General features: G+C 38.9%; 1 protein-coding gene across 1 annotated transcript in view; it reads left to right on the forward strand.

Moving 5' to 3' along the window:
• Positions 1-21,224, forward strand: part of cbx5 (chromobox homolog 5 (HP1 alpha homolog, Drosophila)) — an 86,713-nt gene that overhangs the window by 54,018 nt on the left and 11,471 nt on the right. Inside the window, exons 3-5 of the mRNA XM_039746701.1 lie at positions 6,446-6,631; positions 6,838-7,087; positions 8,827-8,927. Of these exons, the coding sequence (XP_039602635.1) occupies positions 6,495-6,631; positions 6,838-7,087; positions 8,827-8,927 (488 nt within the window). The 5' untranslated portion in view covers positions 6,446-6,494. The remainder of the gene's footprint in view (positions 1-6,445; positions 6,632-6,837; positions 7,088-8,826; positions 8,928-21,224) is intronic.

The following is a 21,224-nucleotide window of genomic DNA, read 5'->3' on the forward strand; positions in this document are numbered from 1 at the left end:
CCCTGGGTACAAATTAAGTTCTATCTACTCCCTATCTCTTGTAGTCCACTGCCATAGAGGCTTGTTTTTGAAAAGCCTCTACATCTCTGTGCTGTCATAACCCGGCTGGCTGGAATACAGACCTTTGCTATTTTAGAATATGTACTTTATAGTTCCGCTACTTGTGCAAGTTATACAGAACAGTTATACAGTACTTTTTTGTTTAGCTGTAGGTCAGTTTTGTTTTGTAGGGAAAGAATTGTAATTGTCCAAAAATTCAACCTTGTGATTTTGATGAATCTCTCTATTTTAGACCACCATGAGTCTGACAGTACCATTTTTGGAAGCCTGTCTATCTGTGCATCTTTATGTAAACACGATAACTTGAGTACACTTTCACTTACAGTAGGTCAACCAAATTTTGCATTGAAGCATTGGGCACAAAACGTAGATTTCTATCAACCTTTGCTCTGTTTCCGCTAACGAGAAGTGGTACTTTTTTATTCATATAGCTGTGGAGTATGATTTATTCAGCTTTACTCTTATAATAATTGTTCAATATATTATTAATTTGATTTGAGGTTGATGGTTCTTTAATGTACATAATATAAACATGTACATAATACAGTATAAAAATATAATCAGTCTTGCGGTTTACTCCTCAATTATCCATCCCTACATCTGAGCATACGATTTTTTTTTTACTTGTAGGTTTCAAAAGAGAAATGGAAAAGATTTCAGTTGTACTTTAGCATGGGAGAAACACAAAACAATGGATGCATGGTGTGTGCAGAGAAGTACTAGGACGCAAAGAGAGCTTTTGGCCTTCTGTTCCATGAGAGCTCACCTTAGTACATCTGCATTATGGAATGACCAGGTGTCCTGCCCCAGTCAAATGCGTGTGAGTTGTACCACATCCGAGGGAAATGTGGGACAAATTCATTATAAGGCAGTGAAAATCGTGTGAAGTGTTCTTGTGCATTGTTTCTGGAACTAAAAACCAGTTTTGAAGCATATTACTGAAAAGTGTAGTTTTTGCATTATGTCCTCTATAAATTGAAAATGGCAAGACTGAAAGTGACACAGCTTGTCCTATAATATCAATCCACTGTTATAACATTGTGCCTTATCATCATATTACCATGAATGTAATGTGATACGACTGTTTTGCAGAGTGGTTTGTCACAGTGAAATGACCCGATGTCACAAACATTATGCATAAAAAGTGCACTTTAATTTATGATTGGAAATGTTTCTTCTTTTGTGCAATTAATAGATTGGGATAAATACTACTTTGTTAAATTTTTAGCTTGGTTGTGATTTTTTTTTTTTTTGCCGTTTTTCGTATACAAGTTTAAAATTATTCTAATAGAAACCACAAATTAATATAAGCAAGAATGATTTAGTACAGACATTTAGACTGCAGGGACTACCAGAATCATCATCATTGGTTTGATTGTATGAATCAAAGGGATTAAATTGGGGACATGTATTAAGTTCTTTAGAGGAGATTTCAAAATATTGAGAGATCATGTATTGCAAAATTGCCTAAAAATATTGAGAAATTATCTATAGACCCTATTGCCCAGCCTCACTCTGAATAAATAAAAATGAAACAAAAATTTAAATGTCTTACAGATGATCAAATTAACAAACAGGTTATATACAATTAATAAATAAGTGTACATTAACATCATTTTTTTTGTTCCATCGTTTATCACATTGACAAACTTATTTGGCTGCTGAGGTTTATCCAGCTTAGAAATCAAGACATTATTAAATAACTATATTAATTTTATCTAGCATGAAGCACTTCAAAATTGTAGCTATGCTACTGCGTGCAGCTCCACACTCAAAAAGCCATTAATTTCTTCTAGACCCAAGTTTTGCTTTTTAAACTCTTATTTTAATGAAGCCAAAAAAATTCACCTTGATGGTTTAATGGTCGTCATGAGAGAAAATGTTAACATGGAACAATGAAATAAAGTTGCAGTGGGATTCCGTTTAAAAAAAAAAAAAATTGGGAGTGGTCTCCCCTAGACTTTCTTGTATACTGTACTCTGATATAGGTAACCGAAAGACAATTATTATTTTTTATATTATGTACATTAAAGAACCATCAACAACAAATCAAATTAATATATTGAACAATTATTATAAAAGTAAATTTGAATAAATCGAACTTTGCAGCCATATGAATATGTACCACTTTCAGTTAATGGAAATAGCCCAAAAATTGATAGAAATCTACGTTTTGTACCCAATACTTGTATTCAAAAGTTGGTTGACATAAGTGAAAGCGTTCTCAAGTTATCATGTGATATATATATATACCGATACACAGACATAATTCCAAAAATAGTATTTTCTGACTCTGGGCTGTGTAAAACATCGAGATTCATCAAAATCTCTACATTGAATTTTTGGATGATTACAATACTTCGTATATGAGAAAGTAAAAGCAAACATGCAGTATGCCATATATCTGAGGTCACTTGTAATCCTTCTCACCTATTCTGCCTAGCAGCCATAAATTTTGTGTTTGCAGCTGTAGTGGCAACAGCAGAAACTTTCTGGAGTGGTGGGCCACCTCTAACTTTATTTATGGGCAACACTGCATTCCTCCCACTCCTGAATGATGAAGTCAGAAGATAATGGTAGGAAAATCCTTTCAGACCCTCAGTCTTAAGATGTGATCTTTTTGTACAGATATTTGTTATACAGTAAAACCACGATGATCTGCGGCAATGTGGACCAGTGCTACGTCCGATGGCTAATGACTCTGATAACACAGATGGCCACTGTAGTAGGAACTCTGCGCAGAGATGGTTGGGGCAGACACACAGAGAGATCACCAGACATCAAAAGGGAAGCACAACACTCAAATCGGTCTGTGTAATGGTCTAGGTCCGCTCCATGCTCCCTGTTGTGATTGGGAGACTCTTGAACCCGAACCATCGATAGTAATGTCACGAGATAACCCGGGCAAATGAGGGCACACACGTCTAGCAAGTTGTAAGTGCAAAAAAAGGTGTCTAGTGCTTTTATTAAAATTCAATGCCAAAAAGTCTGTGTTCAGCAACAAAGTGCCAATTAGTAAAGTGCATCAGTTGATCTTCATTAAATATCCGATAAATAATCCATAAAATCCATGATAAATAATTGGAGGTTAAAAATGCAATAAATAATATAATTAAAATGAGGATAAAATGCACAAGCTGGAATCTGTTCTTAAAAAAAAAAAAAAACAGCCAAGCCCTAAAAACTGACCAGCACAGCCAACCTTTTTCCAAAGGCTTCGGTCCCTATTGTCCATTGCTCTCAGTAGGGTGAAGTGCCAAGTCTTGCTTCTTTGACTCCCACTGCCGATCCTTGGAAGCAAGCATCAGGCCATTCCAGTTACCCCAAAAACAGTCAGCTGAATTGCCCTCTTTAGCCCCCCGAGCATCTTCCCTGTTCTCCTCTGAGGGGCTCTCCTCCCAGCTGCCTGCCACACCCTGGTTTCTTTGGTCCTGCCATCTCAGTCTTTCATTGCGTAATGTCCATTTTCTCTCATTGTTCCATCCTTTTTTTTTTTTTTTTCTTCCTCTTTCATCTGTGTCTCCCAGCCTTGCAGGCCCCTCTTATATTTGCACGATTGGGTGCAGATGTGAACCTCTTCCCACTCGGAGGCACGAATGCGGCACCTGAATGATACTCTTGCATTTGTATGTAAATGTGAGCACTCGATCATCCTGGCGCCACAATCAAACCCAGAGCAGCATTGTCATGCATACGTTTGTGCCCACTCTGCCTGCAGGCTCTCGGGACGCTGATTATTTATTTAAAGCCTGCCCAATGCCACGGAGCACTTATCACAGTCAGAGACTGGCTCAGTGCAACTAACGAATGAAGGTCTTTATTTAGCTCACACAGCAGAGCACTTACCTCTGAGCCAGAGAGGGTCAGTTCACAGTTCAGCACAGTGCAAGTCTTTGAACGGAGATGTTTCGTGGTGCAAGTCCACAGCAATTCAATTGGCGATGAGGTTGGGATTTGCAGTGTAGATGAACGGAATGTAATGGCGATGCCATGCAGGGAAGGTGGGGGGCTAATGCAGAGATTTCAACTAAAGCTACCTGGGAAGTGCATTGGTCACACTGGTCAGAGACTGGCTGTACACAACTGACAAGTGACGGTCTCCATTTAGCTCATGCTGCCAAGCGCTCACCTCTGACCCAAAGAATGTGGCTTCGCAGTTCCTACCGGCCATTCACCATAGCGCTGTGTAATGTATAAACACAAAATCCTAAGTGAATGAAACTGTAGATCAGGGGTGGGCAAAGTCATTCCTGGAGGGCTACAGGTTTTTGTTCCAACCCAGTTGCTTATAAAGAAGCATTTATTGCTCAAATAACTCTTCTGCTTCATTTTAGTTGTTTCGCTCATTAGGATTTTGAACCCTTACTGCTAATTTTAGTCTTAAACAGCTGTTCTCTTGGTTTTTAATGGATTTTTATTAGCAAGAAGATTCAAATGACAAAAGAAAGCAGCATTTCTCCATTTTGCTTGTTTCCATTTACACTTGTGTGTATTTATCGTGCACTCTTTGGTTTAATTATTATTCATACGCTTTATACTTCAAATCATTTGGATGATATCTTTAGAAAGGAAAAAATCTAGAATATGAGAATGGCCTGACATGGCAGAGTTAAAGCACTAACAAGCCATGAAATTGAATTATTGGCAAGGATTGTTTTCTAATTAAGCAACTGGAGTTGTTGCAAAAACCTGCAGCCACTGCGGCCCTTCAGGAATGATTTTGCCCACCCCGATGTAGAGTATGAGTGCACACTCCGCGCTAGCGACCCACTGTCTCTAGCCAAGAAGTACAGTTGCGGGGAGAGGTGAGTGAGGTACCCCCATATTCCCACAGTTACCAGCTCCTTGACCGCTCATTTGCTATAGTTGAGGTTAAAAGTGTAGTATTTACGTACTCAGCACAGTATTCACAGCAAAGCTTTTATGAATTATGAGAAAAGTAGTAAACGTACAGGTTCACTTGCGGATAATATGGAACCTCTGTAAATCGGGGTGCGGATAACCTAACCCAGGGGTGGGCAGTGTCAGTCCTGGAGAGCCACAGTGGCTGCTGGTTTTCATTCCAACCCAACTGCTTAATTAGAAACCAATGGTGGCCAATTTCAGACTTTTTGTAACTTTATGGTTTGTTGGTCTGCAATGCAAGGTTCTTATCCTTGTAAAGGAAAAGAAAAATCTACGATATATCATCCAAATGATTTGAAGCCCAAAACGTATAATTTTCAGTCTGTCACATTTTCTATTAAGTGTTTTATTAAACCAAACAGTGCCTGATGAACACATAGAGATGTACACTAAATGGAAACATGCTAGATGGAGAACTGCTGGCTGCTTTGTCATGTTACATGTTATTGTTAATAAGGGGCCATTAAACCAGTGAATGTTCAAGATTGTTGCAGATTGAAATAAGCAATTAAGGGTGGGGAACTTTAACAAGCGACGCCACTAAAATGAAGCATCAAAAAGTTACTTAAGCAATACGTTCTTCATCAGCAATAATTGACTTCTAATTAAGAAACTGGGTTAGAGCAAAAAACAGCAGCCACTGTGCCTCTCCAGGACTGACATTGCCCACACTTGTTCTAACCTATTGTAAATAACCTTTCATTGTTAATATGTCAATTCATTATCTAATCCTAATAACCATGTTAAAGGCAGCAGGAGCTGGTGACTATCCTGGCAGTTTTGGGAACCAGTTGATTGCAAGGCAAACTCCAGCACATACCCACACTCAAGGCAGAGTTGCCAGTTTGTGTTGTTTGGATGTGGGAGAAAAATTAACACAGACACCAGTCAATAAACAATTCTTAATATTTATATAGCTCTCTTCGAACTACTCATAGTGCTACCACAAAGGTGCAAACCTCACCGTGCCTGGCCCAGAATTGGCAGGTCACCACAGCTGGTGGACTCTAAAGCTGTTCTCCACTGTGCCACAGTTCTTTCATTTTAAGTAATGTTTTTGATTAGTTGATACATCTAAATGGGGAAGCTGTGTTGACATATTTCATTTTGACATGCATGCAAAATTTGTCTGGTGTAAAGATTTAAAAGCTGCTGTCTGGGTTGGTTCAATTTAAGTTGGTTGTTGTAAGAAACCTTTTCTTTAAGAAATTGTTTTACATAGTAAGGTGTCATTCTTGGAGTCCTCAAGTTGCCAGGTTACTGCAGTTGAGGTGTCACTTGCCTTGCACCTTACGTCTGCTGTTTCCTCAAATGTCAGTCACTGCTTTATGTCGTCTTGAGCAGCTCAACACACAGACACGTTAATAATTGTTTACTTATTGTGATAGTGATGCAAGTGAGTAGTTTTATGGCTTTTGCTTTTTAATTGCATCCAAGATTTAGTCCTACTTAATTCTTCCTCCTTTTTATCTTATTCAAGGAAAACGTCCATTACAGATTGACACCCCTGGTTAATTTGTCACTCCATAATGGGCAAGAAGACTTCACGGCGTGTGGAGGAAGAAGCCTCCTCTGAAGAAGAGGAGTATGTAGTAGAGAAGGTCTTGGACAGGCGTGTTGTGAAGGGACGTGTTGAGTACTTCCTCAAGTGGAAGGGATTCTCTGAGTAAGCAATGCTTTTATCTCAAACACTGTCCTTTTTCTTTTAAGATTATCCATAAAGAAAGTTTAGATTGCACTTTTACAGGTGTTTAATACAATTGATATTTTTTTTTGTTGCCTCATTACCATATTAAAACACAAACACAGAACCACAATTTTCTGCTTTGTGCTTATACTCTTGAAGCTCAAATTGTGTTTACTTGTTTGTAGCAAACATAACACTTGGGAACCAGAAAAGAACCTGGATTGTCCGGAACTAATCTCTGAATTCATGAAGACATACAAAAAGAAGGAGAATACTACCACCACCTCCACCACCACCACTACCACCACCACTACCACTAGTGGGGGAAATGCCAGTAGCACTGGTGGACGCTCACGGGATAGTAGCAGCGGCGGCGGTGGCAAAAGGAAAAACTGTGAGGATGACGATGAGAGCAAAGCCAAACGAAAGAAGGACGTGAGTGTGGTGCTGTTTTTTTGTGGTTGTTTAATCATTTTTGATTATACTTGTTCTAGTACTAAAGACTGTGAAACCTTATTGTCACACACAGAAGCCTTGAAATTATCCATTTTGACAATGCCTGGGAATTTATTGGGATGTTTCCTATTACTACAAGTAATGCTGATCACATAATTTCTCCACATCAGTAGCATTTATGCAGCAGTCTCAGACGTGGGACATGGATCCTGAGATGTACTTAAAAGCCCTGTGTTGACCTTCACCTTAAGTAGTGATTGCAGTTTTGTAAAAGAAAATAGATTGGCAAGCAGCAACAGTGAAGTGCTATATGTATTTACTTTTATTTGTTTGTACAATGTACTCAAAGTGCCTAGCTGTGTTGGTGCCATGAACAAACGCAAAAGAAAATGGTTCTGACAAATATGAAGCAGCAAGGATCAAAAAATTGAATTCCCTTTCATTGTTGCTGTTCTGAAGAATTCCTTTAGGTGCTGCTTCACCAGTGCTTTAATTACTGCCCACTGCCCCCTCTGGTGGAAAATGGTGATCATGAAGCAGCAGTTGGTGTAACCAGGATTATCAACTTTCTTCTGGGATTGAAGACAAAGCAGTTTCCTTATTTCCTAATGCACATGATTTCCAAGTGCACTGTGGAAGACGGTCTGTGAAGATTATCAGTCATCCAGGTGAAATTGTGTGGTATTTGAGTCATGGCAACTGGACTTCGTTCTTGTTGGGTAGATATGTTTCATTGCTCATCCAAGCAGCTTCTTCAGTCTGCTTGGATGAGCAGTCAAACTTGTCTACCTAACGAAAATGAAGTCCAGTTGCCATGACTCAAATACCAGATACTGTGGAAGACTGTTTGCCACTTCATGTCATGCTAACTGCAGACTTTCATATGTTGTCATCAGCATCTCTTAATGTTCCTTTCGCTAGCATTTACGTAGGTGCATCTTATGAGTATTTCAAATCGTGTGCTTGAACTGCCTGTCCATGTTCACACATAAACGGACATATTTGCCATTAGTGATACAAGATCTCAGTCATCCGGTGGGGGAGGTCAAACTTCCTGAAATACTTGATTCTAGCATTGTGCCCTCAATACAGCCATTTGCTCAAAAACTTTTCCACATTTACATGTATGAAATAAACTTTAGTAAAGAGAAAAGATTCAAAGAGCACAACGGGGACTTGGTTACGATTGATTAAAGGGCATATTTTGAAAATATTTTACAGTCGCACTGTGAAATCACTAATTTCTGCTGGAAGGAATACTACAAATACAGGGTGAGTCAAAATTAATATTTGAATGGCGGAAACAAATTTATTCACAAAACATTACTTTTTGCAACATATGTGCAAGACGATTTACAGGACCTGTTTGATATCTTGTTCAACACATGTAGCATATGTGGCACATACATTGTCCACAAGTATATAAGTATATACATAGCAGTTAACATAATTTTGACTCCCCTTGTATATTAAGAAATGTCTCGTGTGAAAAAGTTTTTAAGCTTGTTAACACTTGTCTATCTGCTTGGTTAACAGTAACCCCATAGAGACTGTCAGATGTCCGTTATTGATTTGAAAACATAAGGAGAGTTTAATGTGTGAAGATTTGTTACGCTTTGTGGCTCATTAATTTGAAATGTCTTTTTTTTTTTTTTTATATATAAAAAGTGTTTGTTCTAAAGATCTAGTAGTAAGTGTGCCTCTTATGTGTTGAGCAGGATGACATCTTAATTGCAAGAGGATTTGAAAGGGGGCTTGAACCGGAGAAAATTATCGGAGCCACGGACTCCTGTGGAGACTTGATGTTCCTTATGAAATGGTAAGTTAGTTGTCACTTGGCTTTCCTTTAAACACTATATATGACATTCCTCAGAAATGATCTGATTTTCATTTTCAAATACTTTTTTTCAAATACTTTTTGACTACTGTATGCAATGCATGGCACTAGGATATTCTATTTTATCGTCTCCTATTAAACTGGATGACACAGAATAAAATATACTTAAAATCTAACTCCGATTTACTGCAGTTTCACATGTAGGTGGTCCTTACAGTACAAAAGCAAGTCGTAGATTAGATTGCTAAATGGGGTGAGAAGCCATTGAAGGAAATGAAAAATGGATAGAGTTATATTAATAGTTATAAAACATACGGTGCAGCTTAATTTATTTTTAATTCTTTTTTTTTATTGATTGTATTAAAAGCACACAATATTCCATACAAATAAATCAATCTTTACAAACATAAGATTGAAAACAAATCAACCCCCACCCCTAATTTACTTTTAATTCTTCTATCCATTTCCTGAATTTTCTTCACCTGTGATAACTGACATAATGTTAGGAACTTGACTGGGACAGCCGTCTGTTTGTAAGGGACACACCAGCACATAACCTGCACTGAAGCCCTGTGCCAATATAGATTCTCCAACTAACAAAAATATATTTATATAGCACATTTCATACAAATGATGTAGCTCAAAGTGTTTTACAGGATGAAGAAAGAGAAAAAAGACAAAGTATCAAAAATAAAATTAGGCAATACTAATTGACATAGTAAATGAAAGCAAGATCTGATAGCCAGGGAGGACAGAAAAAAAAACAAACCTGGAATGTGAGAGGCAAACTGGAGTAATCCAGAATATAAATTCCAAATGGGCAATGCCTGGTTTGGGGGTCAGTCAAATCTTCTGAAGCTGTAAGCAGACACTACCAAACTCTGTGCTACTAGGTGTTTAATCAATTAACATTAACATAACTACACAAGAAGAAGTATTTAATAGAATTATAGTTTGTACTTTTTTGAACATGAAGGATTTGTATTCTGAATTTTGATAATGTAAAACAAGCTGTGTTAAAGGAAGATTGATCAATGAATATTGGCACGCATTCTAATTCTTAACAACAGTAACAGCCACTAAAATTATTAGGTGCCACTATTAATTCAAGAGGCAGGACAATATTTGAGTAGCCCTCCCCTATATAAAGGTAAGAAATCTTGCCAGTCTGATTCTGATTATACATGCTGATGTAATACATTTTTCCATAATGTAAAGGGACTTCTAACAACTACAGAAGGAGTGTTGAAATTGCTCATCCTTGTGCATTGGGTGACCATAGCAAAACTCTAAGACAAGTGACCATTTCGTTGTGGCTGTACCACAGAATTTTATAGCTATAGAGCTATATCTAGAATAAGACGACAGCTGACATTCATACCTTTCATTTTCTTTTTTATTTTATTTTTTGATATGCTTTGTTAATGCCCAAGGGGAAATGAACTTTTCTCATGACCTTTCGTGATGAAACCTCAGGATCAGCCGCTGTATAGTATCCCTGGAGCAATTTTCCCATTAAGGACTTTACTCAAAGGCCTAGCAGTGTAGGATATATTCTGGCAGTAGCGGTAATTGAAAAGCAACTTTCTAGATACCAGTGCAGATCCTTTGTGCCCCTTGATCTTGGAAAGTTTTTCTGGATGTGAACCTTGGGCTGTTTAACAGCAGGCAGCAGAGCTAACTCTGCGCCACTGTGTCGTCCTAAAGATGTATTACAAGCGGAGTGTGGTGCCCTGTCTACCCACAATCTTGGCATTACCCCTTTCCCGAGACATCAATAGTCATGTACCAAGGATGAACTTGTGCGTGGAGAACACAGTCTACAAGAGAGCTGCAAAAAGTGCAGTGAGGTTAATTTAAACTTGGCAGCATTGTGCAGTTTATTCAGATCCGGCTGTGCCCAATAAATAGTATGCTTCAAATCTTCAAATAAATAATCCAGAAAAACAAATGCATGTTGGTGATAAAAATCAATCAATCATATCCAAAAGAATAAAACCAGAGGTTTAAAATCAGCTTCCTTTGCCTTCCCTTCTTTCAATGAATTACTTTAATTAAAAAGCTCACCCAGTGAGACGCTTACAAGTATGGTCAACCACTATTTTGCTTTTGTTCAAACCTCCTCAGCCAGTCACTACTGGTATGCCCAAAGCCTGGCTCCATCGTCCCACCACCATCTCGGGCATCTGCAGGACTACCCTTGAAGCCATTTGTTGCATCTGTTCCTACTATGCTCAACTGGAGTGACCAGCCCAAGGGCGCTGTTCTTCTTGCTAACCACAAGGCCTTCCATCTGCCTTACCCTCTGCCCACCACACCATCTCGCAGTCCCAAATTCTGCTGTGTCTTTTTCCACACATACTTTCTTGATTTTTCTCCCTCTCTTATTTCTCTGTTCTTTTTCTCTATTTATTTTATTTTTTTTTTTTTTGTTTGTCCTACTCGGACTCCCTATATACTTTGTGAGAGTACGTGGTCTCCCTTAATGAGCGCAGAACATTAATTGGGAGGCTGGCTGCTCTTACACGTTAACATCCAATCTGCCATTTTCCCCACTGAACACACCGTGACACCATGGCCTTTTAGCAGCAAGCCACCCACACCTTCCACTTGTGAGCTGCACTGTTTTTTTTTTTTTTTTATTTATTTTTATTAAAAAATCCTGTATCACCATGGACTCCTAGCATTGCTATTCATTGTCGTGAAGCAAGTTATTTCGGGAACTGTAGCTAGGAGAGAGCCTTGCTGCTGAATTTATTTTTATATGTATTTTTAAAGGATTGATGGATGTATGAATACATTTTTATTTATTTCTGGTCCACAACAATCTTACCTAGTAGAGTAATGAGTGGTATTCGTTAATGAGAAGCTTCATCTGTGGAAACTGTCGGAGAAGAGCTTCATTAAGGTGGGCTTTGGATCGTTTTGGAAGCACTGCTCCCTAGCAACTGTTGACCCAGGCTAACATTTTGTTGGTGAGATTAACATTTATGCTTTTTCTTGGATCACCTCTGCGCTCGTCAGTCTTTAACCCTCCAATTGGCTGAACTTATTGAACATTGCATTGTGGAATTAACGGTGTACAGTAGACCACCGTGAAGTTGTGGTTCAGGGCTCGCGGACTCGGTCGTTTGCGGATTTTTCCTTAGAACCCAAGTTATTAATTGTTAGTGGAAAGCGCAAATATCCTCGGCAATTTTTTTATGGCTTTTTTCGTGGCAATACTGTGCTGTAGAGAGAACAGGAAGCAACCGCTGAAGGAAACGCGGTTTGGGATGGTGAAAGTAGCCAATCTGAGAGTGAGAGTGTTGTTCATTTCTCTATGCTACTGATTGACAGATGCCCTGTGACGCATCTCCAGTGAGTGGGTTTACCACCGCTGAAGGAAACGCAGTTTTGGATGGTGAAAGTAGTCAAATCCGAGAGCGTTATTCATTTCTCCTTGCTGCTGATTGACTGCTGCCCTGTGGCGCGTCTCCAGGTGAGTGTCCTCGTGTTTTCCATTTTGTTATTGTATTTATTTTGTTATTCTTAAACGCATAAGATGTCGCTGAAACGCTCTGCACCTTCTAAGGCTTCTGACACTGTGCCTAAGCGCCAGAAGAAATTTAAAACACTCCAGAAGAACGTTGAACTACCGGATTTGCTCCAGAAACTAAAAAGTTATGCTGCAGTAGCGCGCCACTATGACATTAATGAAAGCACCGTTCGCTACATGAAGAACGAAGCAGCGATCTGGAGTACTGTAACTAAGTTTCTGTGATAATGCCAAAAAGGTAACAATAGTAAGGAATAAAAATATCGCCAGGATGGAATCTGCCTTGGCATTGTGGATCACCGACTGCAGGAAGAAGAACATCCCCTGGTAACATCATCCGTGAGAAAGCATGGAAATTGTACCAGAAGTTCGCAACAGGAGACAATGTAGTAACTTCCCTTCACAATGTTCTTGAAACTTATGAAGAAAAGCCAACAGGAAATCCCACCAGAAGAAGACCCGTCCAAAGATACAACTCCTCCTGAAGCACCTGAAGAAGAGGCGCCACCCAGTAGTTTTTAATCCTCTGCATCGTACTACACAGCTACTTCATCATCGTCATCATCAATATCATTCATCATTGGCGAGTACCAGTATATTTTACTGTATTTTAATTAAATGAAATTATGTATTTAATCTACTTATAACAAAGAAAACGACAGCACATACCAAAGAAAACGTGCTTGCATGAATTACAGTACGTATATCGGTAACATCGGTATTTTACATTCTAGGACCACGGGAGACATAGCAGTACAGTACTGTGTATGGGTTTACCTTTACATTCTGTTTTTAGGTAATGTATTAAGGTAATTTTTTAGGTAATGTTTTAAGCTGAGTTTGCAACAAAATTAAAGTGCTTTGGGGGCATACTGTATTTAGGGTTTACAGTAATCCCTCGCTATATCGCGCTTCGACTTTCGCGGCTTCACTCTATCACGGATTTTATATGTAAGCATAACTAAATATATAACGCGGATTTTTCGCTGCTTCGCGGGTTCTGCGGACAATATGTCTTTTTACTTCCTGTACATGCTTCCTCAGTTGGTTTGCCCAGTTGATTTCATACAAGGGACGCTATTGGCGGATGACTGAGAAGCTAACCAATCAGAGCACGCAGTTAAGTTCTCCTGACTGAGAAGCTAACCAATCAGAGCATGCAGTTAAGTTCCTGTGTGCTGAATGCAGTGTTAACCAGGAAGACTCATCTCATTCAGCATCAACTTGTTTCGCTGTGTAAAGAGTTCTGCTTTTTTGTGTTTATCTTTGTGCATAGTCAAGCCCTTCATTATGGCTCCAAAACGATCTGCTACTGCTTCAGGGGCCGTGCCCAAGGGTCAACGGAAGATGTTAACGATTGCCGAAAAGGTAAACGTTTTGCATTTGTTGAAGGCTACGATTCTTTTTATTTAAAAAGTAGGAAAGGAATATAAGATCTACAGCCGCATGGTCCTTTTAACTAGGGTGCAAAACGAGTTGTAAGTGAATGTAATAAGGCAGTAGTCTGGATGGAATCTACTTTAGGGATTTGGATTGAAGACTGCCAGAAGAACAACAACGGCAGTGCTACACAAGCGCCTGAAGTGGCTCCTTTAGAAGAGCTGTAACGCTCTCATTTGTTGTGCAGTAAAATTAAACTCATTGTTATCGGATAAGTGATCGTGTCATTTTTGGTGAGTAACCATAATTAATTTTCTACTTACAGTACTTGGTACATGTATGTACATTTAGTGTCACTGTACACACATTTACTGTATACTATTTTTCCTGCATTGTACGTATTTATTGCTGGTGGCCTGTCTATCGTAATGGCTGTAACACATGTGATATTGGAGACACTCTATCTTTTAAAAATATTTAGGTTTTACTGTATATAAACAGTGTGTTTACATACATAATTTCAATGAATCTTACCTAATATCTAAGAGAATACAAAGGGATTATGCTGTATAACTCTGCGGGGAATATTTATAAACAGTGTGGGAGAGTTTATAAGGGCTTAAAATATATAAAAATAACCATATAAACATATGGTTTCTACTTCGCGGATTTTCACCTATCGCAGAGGTTGCGTTCCAGAACCCCCGCGATAGGTGAAAATCCGCGAAGTAGAAACATCGAGGATGGATTACTGTAAACTATAAAAATAGGCATTTAAAAGGCATTTTTTAACCACATTCAAAAGTCGCGGTTTTTCACAATTCTCGGGTGCTCTAGGTACGTAACCCTCGCGAATTTTGGGGGTGTACTGTTCATTGAAACATATATATTTTTTTTTGTTTGTATGCTGATTGTTTATTTGTTACTATGATTGCTTTATAAGATTTTAACTTAATGCATTTCATTCAGTTTTACTGTGATAAACCATTTTTGAATATATCTTGCCTGGAGCAGAGGATAACTGGTTGCAGGGTTATTATATAGAACAATTCTCAACTTTTTCCGGCAACTTAACAGTGTCCCTTCATGTACCAACTAGGTGTCGGGTTCAAGTTGCACATTTATGTGCACTGTATTTTATATATATTGATGAAGCTGGAAAAATCATTATTGATGGTGTGTCTTATGTTTAGTTTTCAGTAGAGTTTTAAGGTAACAGCATTTTGAGGAGCTTATGATTTAAAAGCATGTCGATTTGCAGTCCAGTTTTGAACTAAATTGTACCTTTCATTGCAGACTTTTAAGGCCTTATGGGATTTATTAATTCTCTTCCATTTAAGAGTTATTCTATTAACTTTTTGTAGTATATAACTGCATGTGAATCACTTAATTAATGAGATATGTCATAAGACAGACATGTCATGCTGTACTCCAACTTTTGTGACTTAACTAGACTTTTAGGTCAATATCTTATTATCCCCACTTTTGATAAAAATTTAACTACATTTTTGTGTTTCTCTTTAATAAATCTGTCCCATTTGGGTTGACGTGGGAGGTGAAGAGACAACCTCAGCAGCACAAAGTTCAAGGCTTAATAATCATGGACAGTATGCCAGTCACACACACACACACACACATAATTGTACATGTCTAATATGGAGTTGGAAGTTAACCTTCATCTGCATATCTCTGGGGATGTAAGAGGTAAACTGGAGCACCTGGGGGTGGGGCGGGGATCCACACAAGTATGAAAAGAATGTGTATACTGTACAAGGACACTGACTAGGCGCAGGAATTTTTCCCAGTGCACAACTGCCCCTACTTATGTGGAAATATTGTGTAATGAGTGCTTTTTCTAGTTGGGAAAATGTTACCTTCATGATAGTGATATACCGAACTTTGTTCTACATCTCCTATATCTTGTTGGAGGTAAGAGAAGATAAGGGAGTTGCCGCTAAACTTTTTGCCAACTTAGTTTGTGGTGGAGACAGTGTAACTAATGTGCTAGTATGCTGTTCATGTATTTCAAGTCCAATGGAGCATGCATTCACGATTCATTTTGTACACTACTGTTTCCTTGATAATTTGAGCTTACTTTGTCCTATTCCAGGATGTGGGATAGACCCTTAATTTTTTATTTATTTTTTATGGAGGCATTTCTAAGGAAACTTTTGTGAGACTTTCCTCGATTAAAACTTGATAAAACATCAAACACTGGCAATTGGCTTCAGGATGCAGTTCCAGTCTTCTAGCACTGTTTATTGTGTGTGTGCCAGATTTCTCTCTGTTTCACTATCTAGGGAGGAAAAAAATGTTTCAAGAGTCTCCCTCTCCTATTCTGGGTAATAAAGTACACAGTCAATGGGTTGTAAAGCATCATGTTCACAATTTACCATGTGTCTGTGGTAACCAAAAAATACTCTGCTGCCTTTACCATGATACACACATCAATTTTATAGCTCTGGATAGCAGTTTTGAGGAAGCAAGTCAACAGCATGATGGTTTATGTAACATTGGCAACTCTTTGTAGCTTTTCTTTCTGAAAAGATGTTTGTTTTTCCAGTGGGGTGTGTGTAAGAGTCATGGACAGTATTTTTTAGATGTACTTTAAGTATTATATAGTTTTGTATTAGACAAAAAATTCTCTTAGATTAATTTTCCAGTCTTGCACACCTTTGTAATTAGTGGAATTGCTTGTTTCAGTAACCAGTTTTGTTATCTCTCGCTTTAACTTTTCATGAATGTTATTTTTAACATAGCAGATGATAATTCAGTTCTTAAATGCATATTTTGACCAGTAGGAGGCAATGCAGCACCGCCAAATACAAGCCCTAGGTGCAAACAAATGATTTATTGTGCAGATATCTTCACAGGTCATTCATAAGCACAAGCCCATACACAATTCTTCCATTTCTTTCCTCTTTTCTCCCTTCTTTCCTCCAGGCGAGTGTTGTCCAGCTCCTCTCCTGACTCCGAATCGCTTGTACTGAAGCAGGGCTGCCACCTTTACCCATGACCTGGGAATACTTCCGGTGTCATGACACTGTCCCTTGGAAGCACTGCCATAAATTACGGACCATTAAATCCCTTCACTGCACCCTGGCAGCACCCACAGAACCCATCAAAGTTACCCCATGGCACTACAATTCCTAGCATGCCCTGTGGATATCCGTAGAGGTACTGAAACCCAGGAAGCTGCCATCTAATGTTCTGGGGAGTGCTTTGTCTTCTCCTGTCCTTCCATTGTACTGGCATCCAGGCTGATTTAAGGATTCTCTGTCAGTTCCTTCTGGGATGCCAGTATATCCATTCCTGTTCATCACCTGGCTATTTTGGTGGGCTGGCCTCCCGTCCAGATAAGGCGTCTTGAACTAACCCTAGCCTGGACACGAGCAGTTAAAAATATAGTTAGGATTCATACATTTTAAAGACAGACTGAAACGTAAAATATATAAAGGCAAAATTCTGTTACAACGAGCTCCCAGGGACCTAAAAAATAATTTGTTGTAAAAGACATTCTGTATTTGTTACTATAGTGCTTTTTTTTAACTTGCGCCCAGGCGTTTGCAATCATTTCAGTAGCTTCTTTCGCGTTAATTTGAATCTCCTCCTGCCTACAAGTTATGCTGACGAGAATTTTTCTCAGCATTTCCTTGTGACATACACTTACAGGGTGTGAATGATGCCCCAATCCAATGGCTGAAGTACTGCTGTGCAATTGGGTGGGAGGAATTCAATGCAAACATTATCTAAATGCGGAAACATGTTGTGGGCAGCACAGTTATCAGTCAGGAGCCGAATTATCCTTTTCTTCTTCATATTGTGAGGTTTCTGAACTCTTTTGAGACACCCCACCCAATGGGAATGACGTTCTGAAGTGCATCCTGAAGCGCGATTGCAGTGTTTGCGGAAGATTGTCCGTTGCCGGGGCAAGGCAATAACAGGCTCATAGCGCTGCAGTGAATTGACACAGAAGCAAATCGTAAAAGATCGGGGTCGCGCTGTAAATCCCTGTCTTGCACCCCAAAACACAAGGCTGAGTCTCAGTACTTTACCAAAACCAGCTTTATTCAGCTTGAAACAGGAATGGGACACTTATTTATTGTAGCGTGATCTGCCACTCTGCTATACACAGACACAGCAGTCAGGCAGGGTCGTGGCCAGGTCAGTGACCAAGTGATCCTGTTATCTGCATTTACAATGTACCTTGCACCACCCATCAAGATCTTTTCTGTTTGCTTTGCTGGAGAGGTGCAGCATAGCTTTGAGCCTGCTGCTGTCCTGACAACAGATAAAACAATCTTCCATAGACACGGAGATTGGACTTCGGGACGCTCTTCGGTGTGCTGTCTAGTTGGGTGCGGTCCCAGGAGAGTTTACAAACCTCACATTTTCTTGAATGAGTGCCACATTAATAGGAATGTTTCTTGAACGAGCATCTCTGAAACACACAAAATCTGCTTTTTCGACATCTTCTAATGCAGCAGTTCACATACGTTTGCAACCCAAGATTTTTCATCTTTTTTTTTTTGCTCTGTCTTTCAAGAAAGTTGACAGCGTCGATGGCGAAATTCTGAATTCACTGGCAGCGTCTTTTTTTCTTTTTGCCGCAATCGAGAGCTGCAAAAATGTAAAGTGTGTGTTTTTTTTTTTTCTTTTTCTAATATGAACTGTTATTTTTTTTATTGTCTGCTGTTTCTATAGGAGGGTGACAATGAGTTAAATTCCAATGGATGTTTTCCAAATGTTGTAAGGGCAAAAAAAAAAAACCCAAAAAACAGTACAAGGGAAGTTCAAAGAAAGAAAAAAAAATTACAATGTTTCTGTTTGGGGATTGTTGTGCACAACTGAGCTGCGGCCACAGAACTAACTGCTCTGTGTATGATTCATTCAGGCATTTCAAGGTCGTTTGGGCACTTCGTTGTAATGAAAGTACCTGCTGAATGAACTTCGTAGTTAAGAGATTTCTATAGACTTGCATCATATGGGGAAACTGTTGGGACCATAAAAAATACTTTGTTGTAATGAAAAGAAAGATGTTCGTTGTAAAAGAATTTTACCTATATAAAGACCAAGGTGTCTTTGTTTATATTCTAGCTGTCCCAAAATGAACCAATTTGCAGGCAATTTACATTAGACTTAATTGTATATTGAATCAGTAATGGGCAATCAATTGAAATATCTTCATAGTACATGTTTAATTATACTATTCTTCATGCCAGTCCCAGTGAAGCATACAGTGCGAGCAGAGCAGAGTGCCAGATCCTTGCTAGCGTAGCAACACTGTGTCCTTTAATTATTAACAATATAGATTATTTAAATGAAGTTAAAGTTTTATCTGTATAATATAATAAACGTATTTTGCAGCATTTCATCTTAAAAATGATATCATCATATGTAAATACACTCTTTATAAAGTGGCTCAAGTTGTGCAATATTTATAACTGTACGGCAAGTTTACAGTGCGGTGATTGTACTTATAAGTACAAACAGTTCTACAAGGAGCAGTTGATGGACTGATTGAGTGCATTTAGAGCTCTTGGGATGAAATTCTTTCTGAACCGCAAGGTCCATACAGGAAAGGTTTGAAGCGTTTGCCATGTAAGAAGCAGTTCAAATAGGAAGCATGGCTGAGGCAGTGTGTGCTTGATGCTGTATACCGATTAATTTTCTTTCCGATCAGCTGCTCCGAGTGGTGCAGTGAGAGTAATATGGAAAAAGATGATCCGCTGTGGCAACCCCTAACGAGAGCAGCTGAAAGAAGAAGAAGAAAGTGCAGTGAGAGTAACCACGTTAAAGCAGCTATGGTATTTAGAATAGTTTGACCATTCCATGGACCATTATATTATTACTGGTTAATTACAATCAGATGCATTACACTAATCAACAATATGCGGTTAGTTTCAGTGTATTTATAAAGCTGCATCAGGAAAAGAAAGGATAACCACACAGGAACAGTAACACTCCTTTGACGCTGGGTGCCACCAGCCTGCAAAACTGAGCGGAGAACTTGCGTACGACAGGGTATGAGGTACCGTGGAAATGTGAGTGGCTTCACGCCAAGTTTAGGTTTTATACGTCGCGATTTGAATGTGGAAAAGTTTTTACGCAACATTTCTGTGGGTATGCACCATTTATACATGAGGCCCCATGTGTTCTGGACACCATGTGTGATCAAAAACAGGGAGATACTATAAAATGTGTGTTCCAAGTAAACAGCAAATCATTTTTAAGAACAGTGTTGGCAGGCCATCTCTCAAGCTTGTGAAGAAGAACAGTAGGAAGAGCTATGCGGAGTAAATGCATATTAAAAATGTACATTCCCACATCTGTGATTAGAATATCACTTAAACACAAGTCAGTCGACACATAGAAGCATTTTGTTTTAAATATATACAGTTTTCTCTAAAACTCCAACAATAAAAAGGTCAACTTGAAAATCTAATTATCTGCTTCAGATCTGAATATTTTCTTTAATAGCATTCTTATGGTGGCATTTTTGAAAGAGTTGGAGATGATGAAAATGGCAGAGGGATTTTATTAGAAATGATTAGCAGCTAGGTCTAAAGAACAGGTAGTTGGTTTCAGTTTGTAAACAGAAATCAACCCTAAAACCTTGTCATCTTTTCAAATTTATTAAGGGTTGTGAGGTGGAATCTGACACATGAAAAAGGTCGAGGGCCAGGGCCTTTATTATTCTGCCCAGAAGAGGCTCACCTCTGGCCAGTCAGCCCCAACTATAGTCGTGGCCAAAAGATTTAAAATTGACACAATTGTTGGTTGTCGCATAGTTTGCTGCTTCATTGTTTTTAGATCTTTTTGTTAGATGTTTCTCTGGTGTACTGAAGTAGAATTACAAGCATTTAATAAGTTTCCGAGGCTTTTATGGACAATGACATGAAGTTTATGTGCAGAGTCCATATCTGCAGTGTTGGCCTTTCTTTCTTTATCATGAGGTCTGCAATTCTCCCTGGCATGCTGTCAATCAACTTCTGGGCCAAAGCCTAATTGATGGCAGCTGCCCATTGTTGCATAATCAATGCTTGGAGTTTGTCTGAATTTGTGGGGTTTTGTTTATTCACCCGCCTTCTCAATAGGATTAAGGTCTGGGGAGTTTCCCGACCATGGACCCCACATTTTGATGTTTTGTTCCTTGAGTCACTTAGTTCTCACTTTTGCTTTATGGCCTGGAGCTCCGTCATGCTGGATTGTTCGTTGTTGATCACCAAACTATTCTTGGATGGTTTGGAGAAGTTGCTCTCAGAGTAGGTTTTGGTCCCATTCTTTATTCATGGCTGTGTTTTTAGGCCAAATGGTGAGTGAGCTCACTGCCTTGGCTGACATGAATGGTCTCAGGATGC

The sequence above is a fragment of the Polypterus senegalus genome, chromosome 3, assembly GCF_016835505.1.
Source record: "Polypterus senegalus isolate Bchr_013 chromosome 3, ASM1683550v1, whole genome shotgun sequence".
Lineage (NCBI taxonomy): Eukaryota > Metazoa > Chordata > Cladistia > Polypteriformes > Polypteridae > Polypterus > Polypterus senegalus.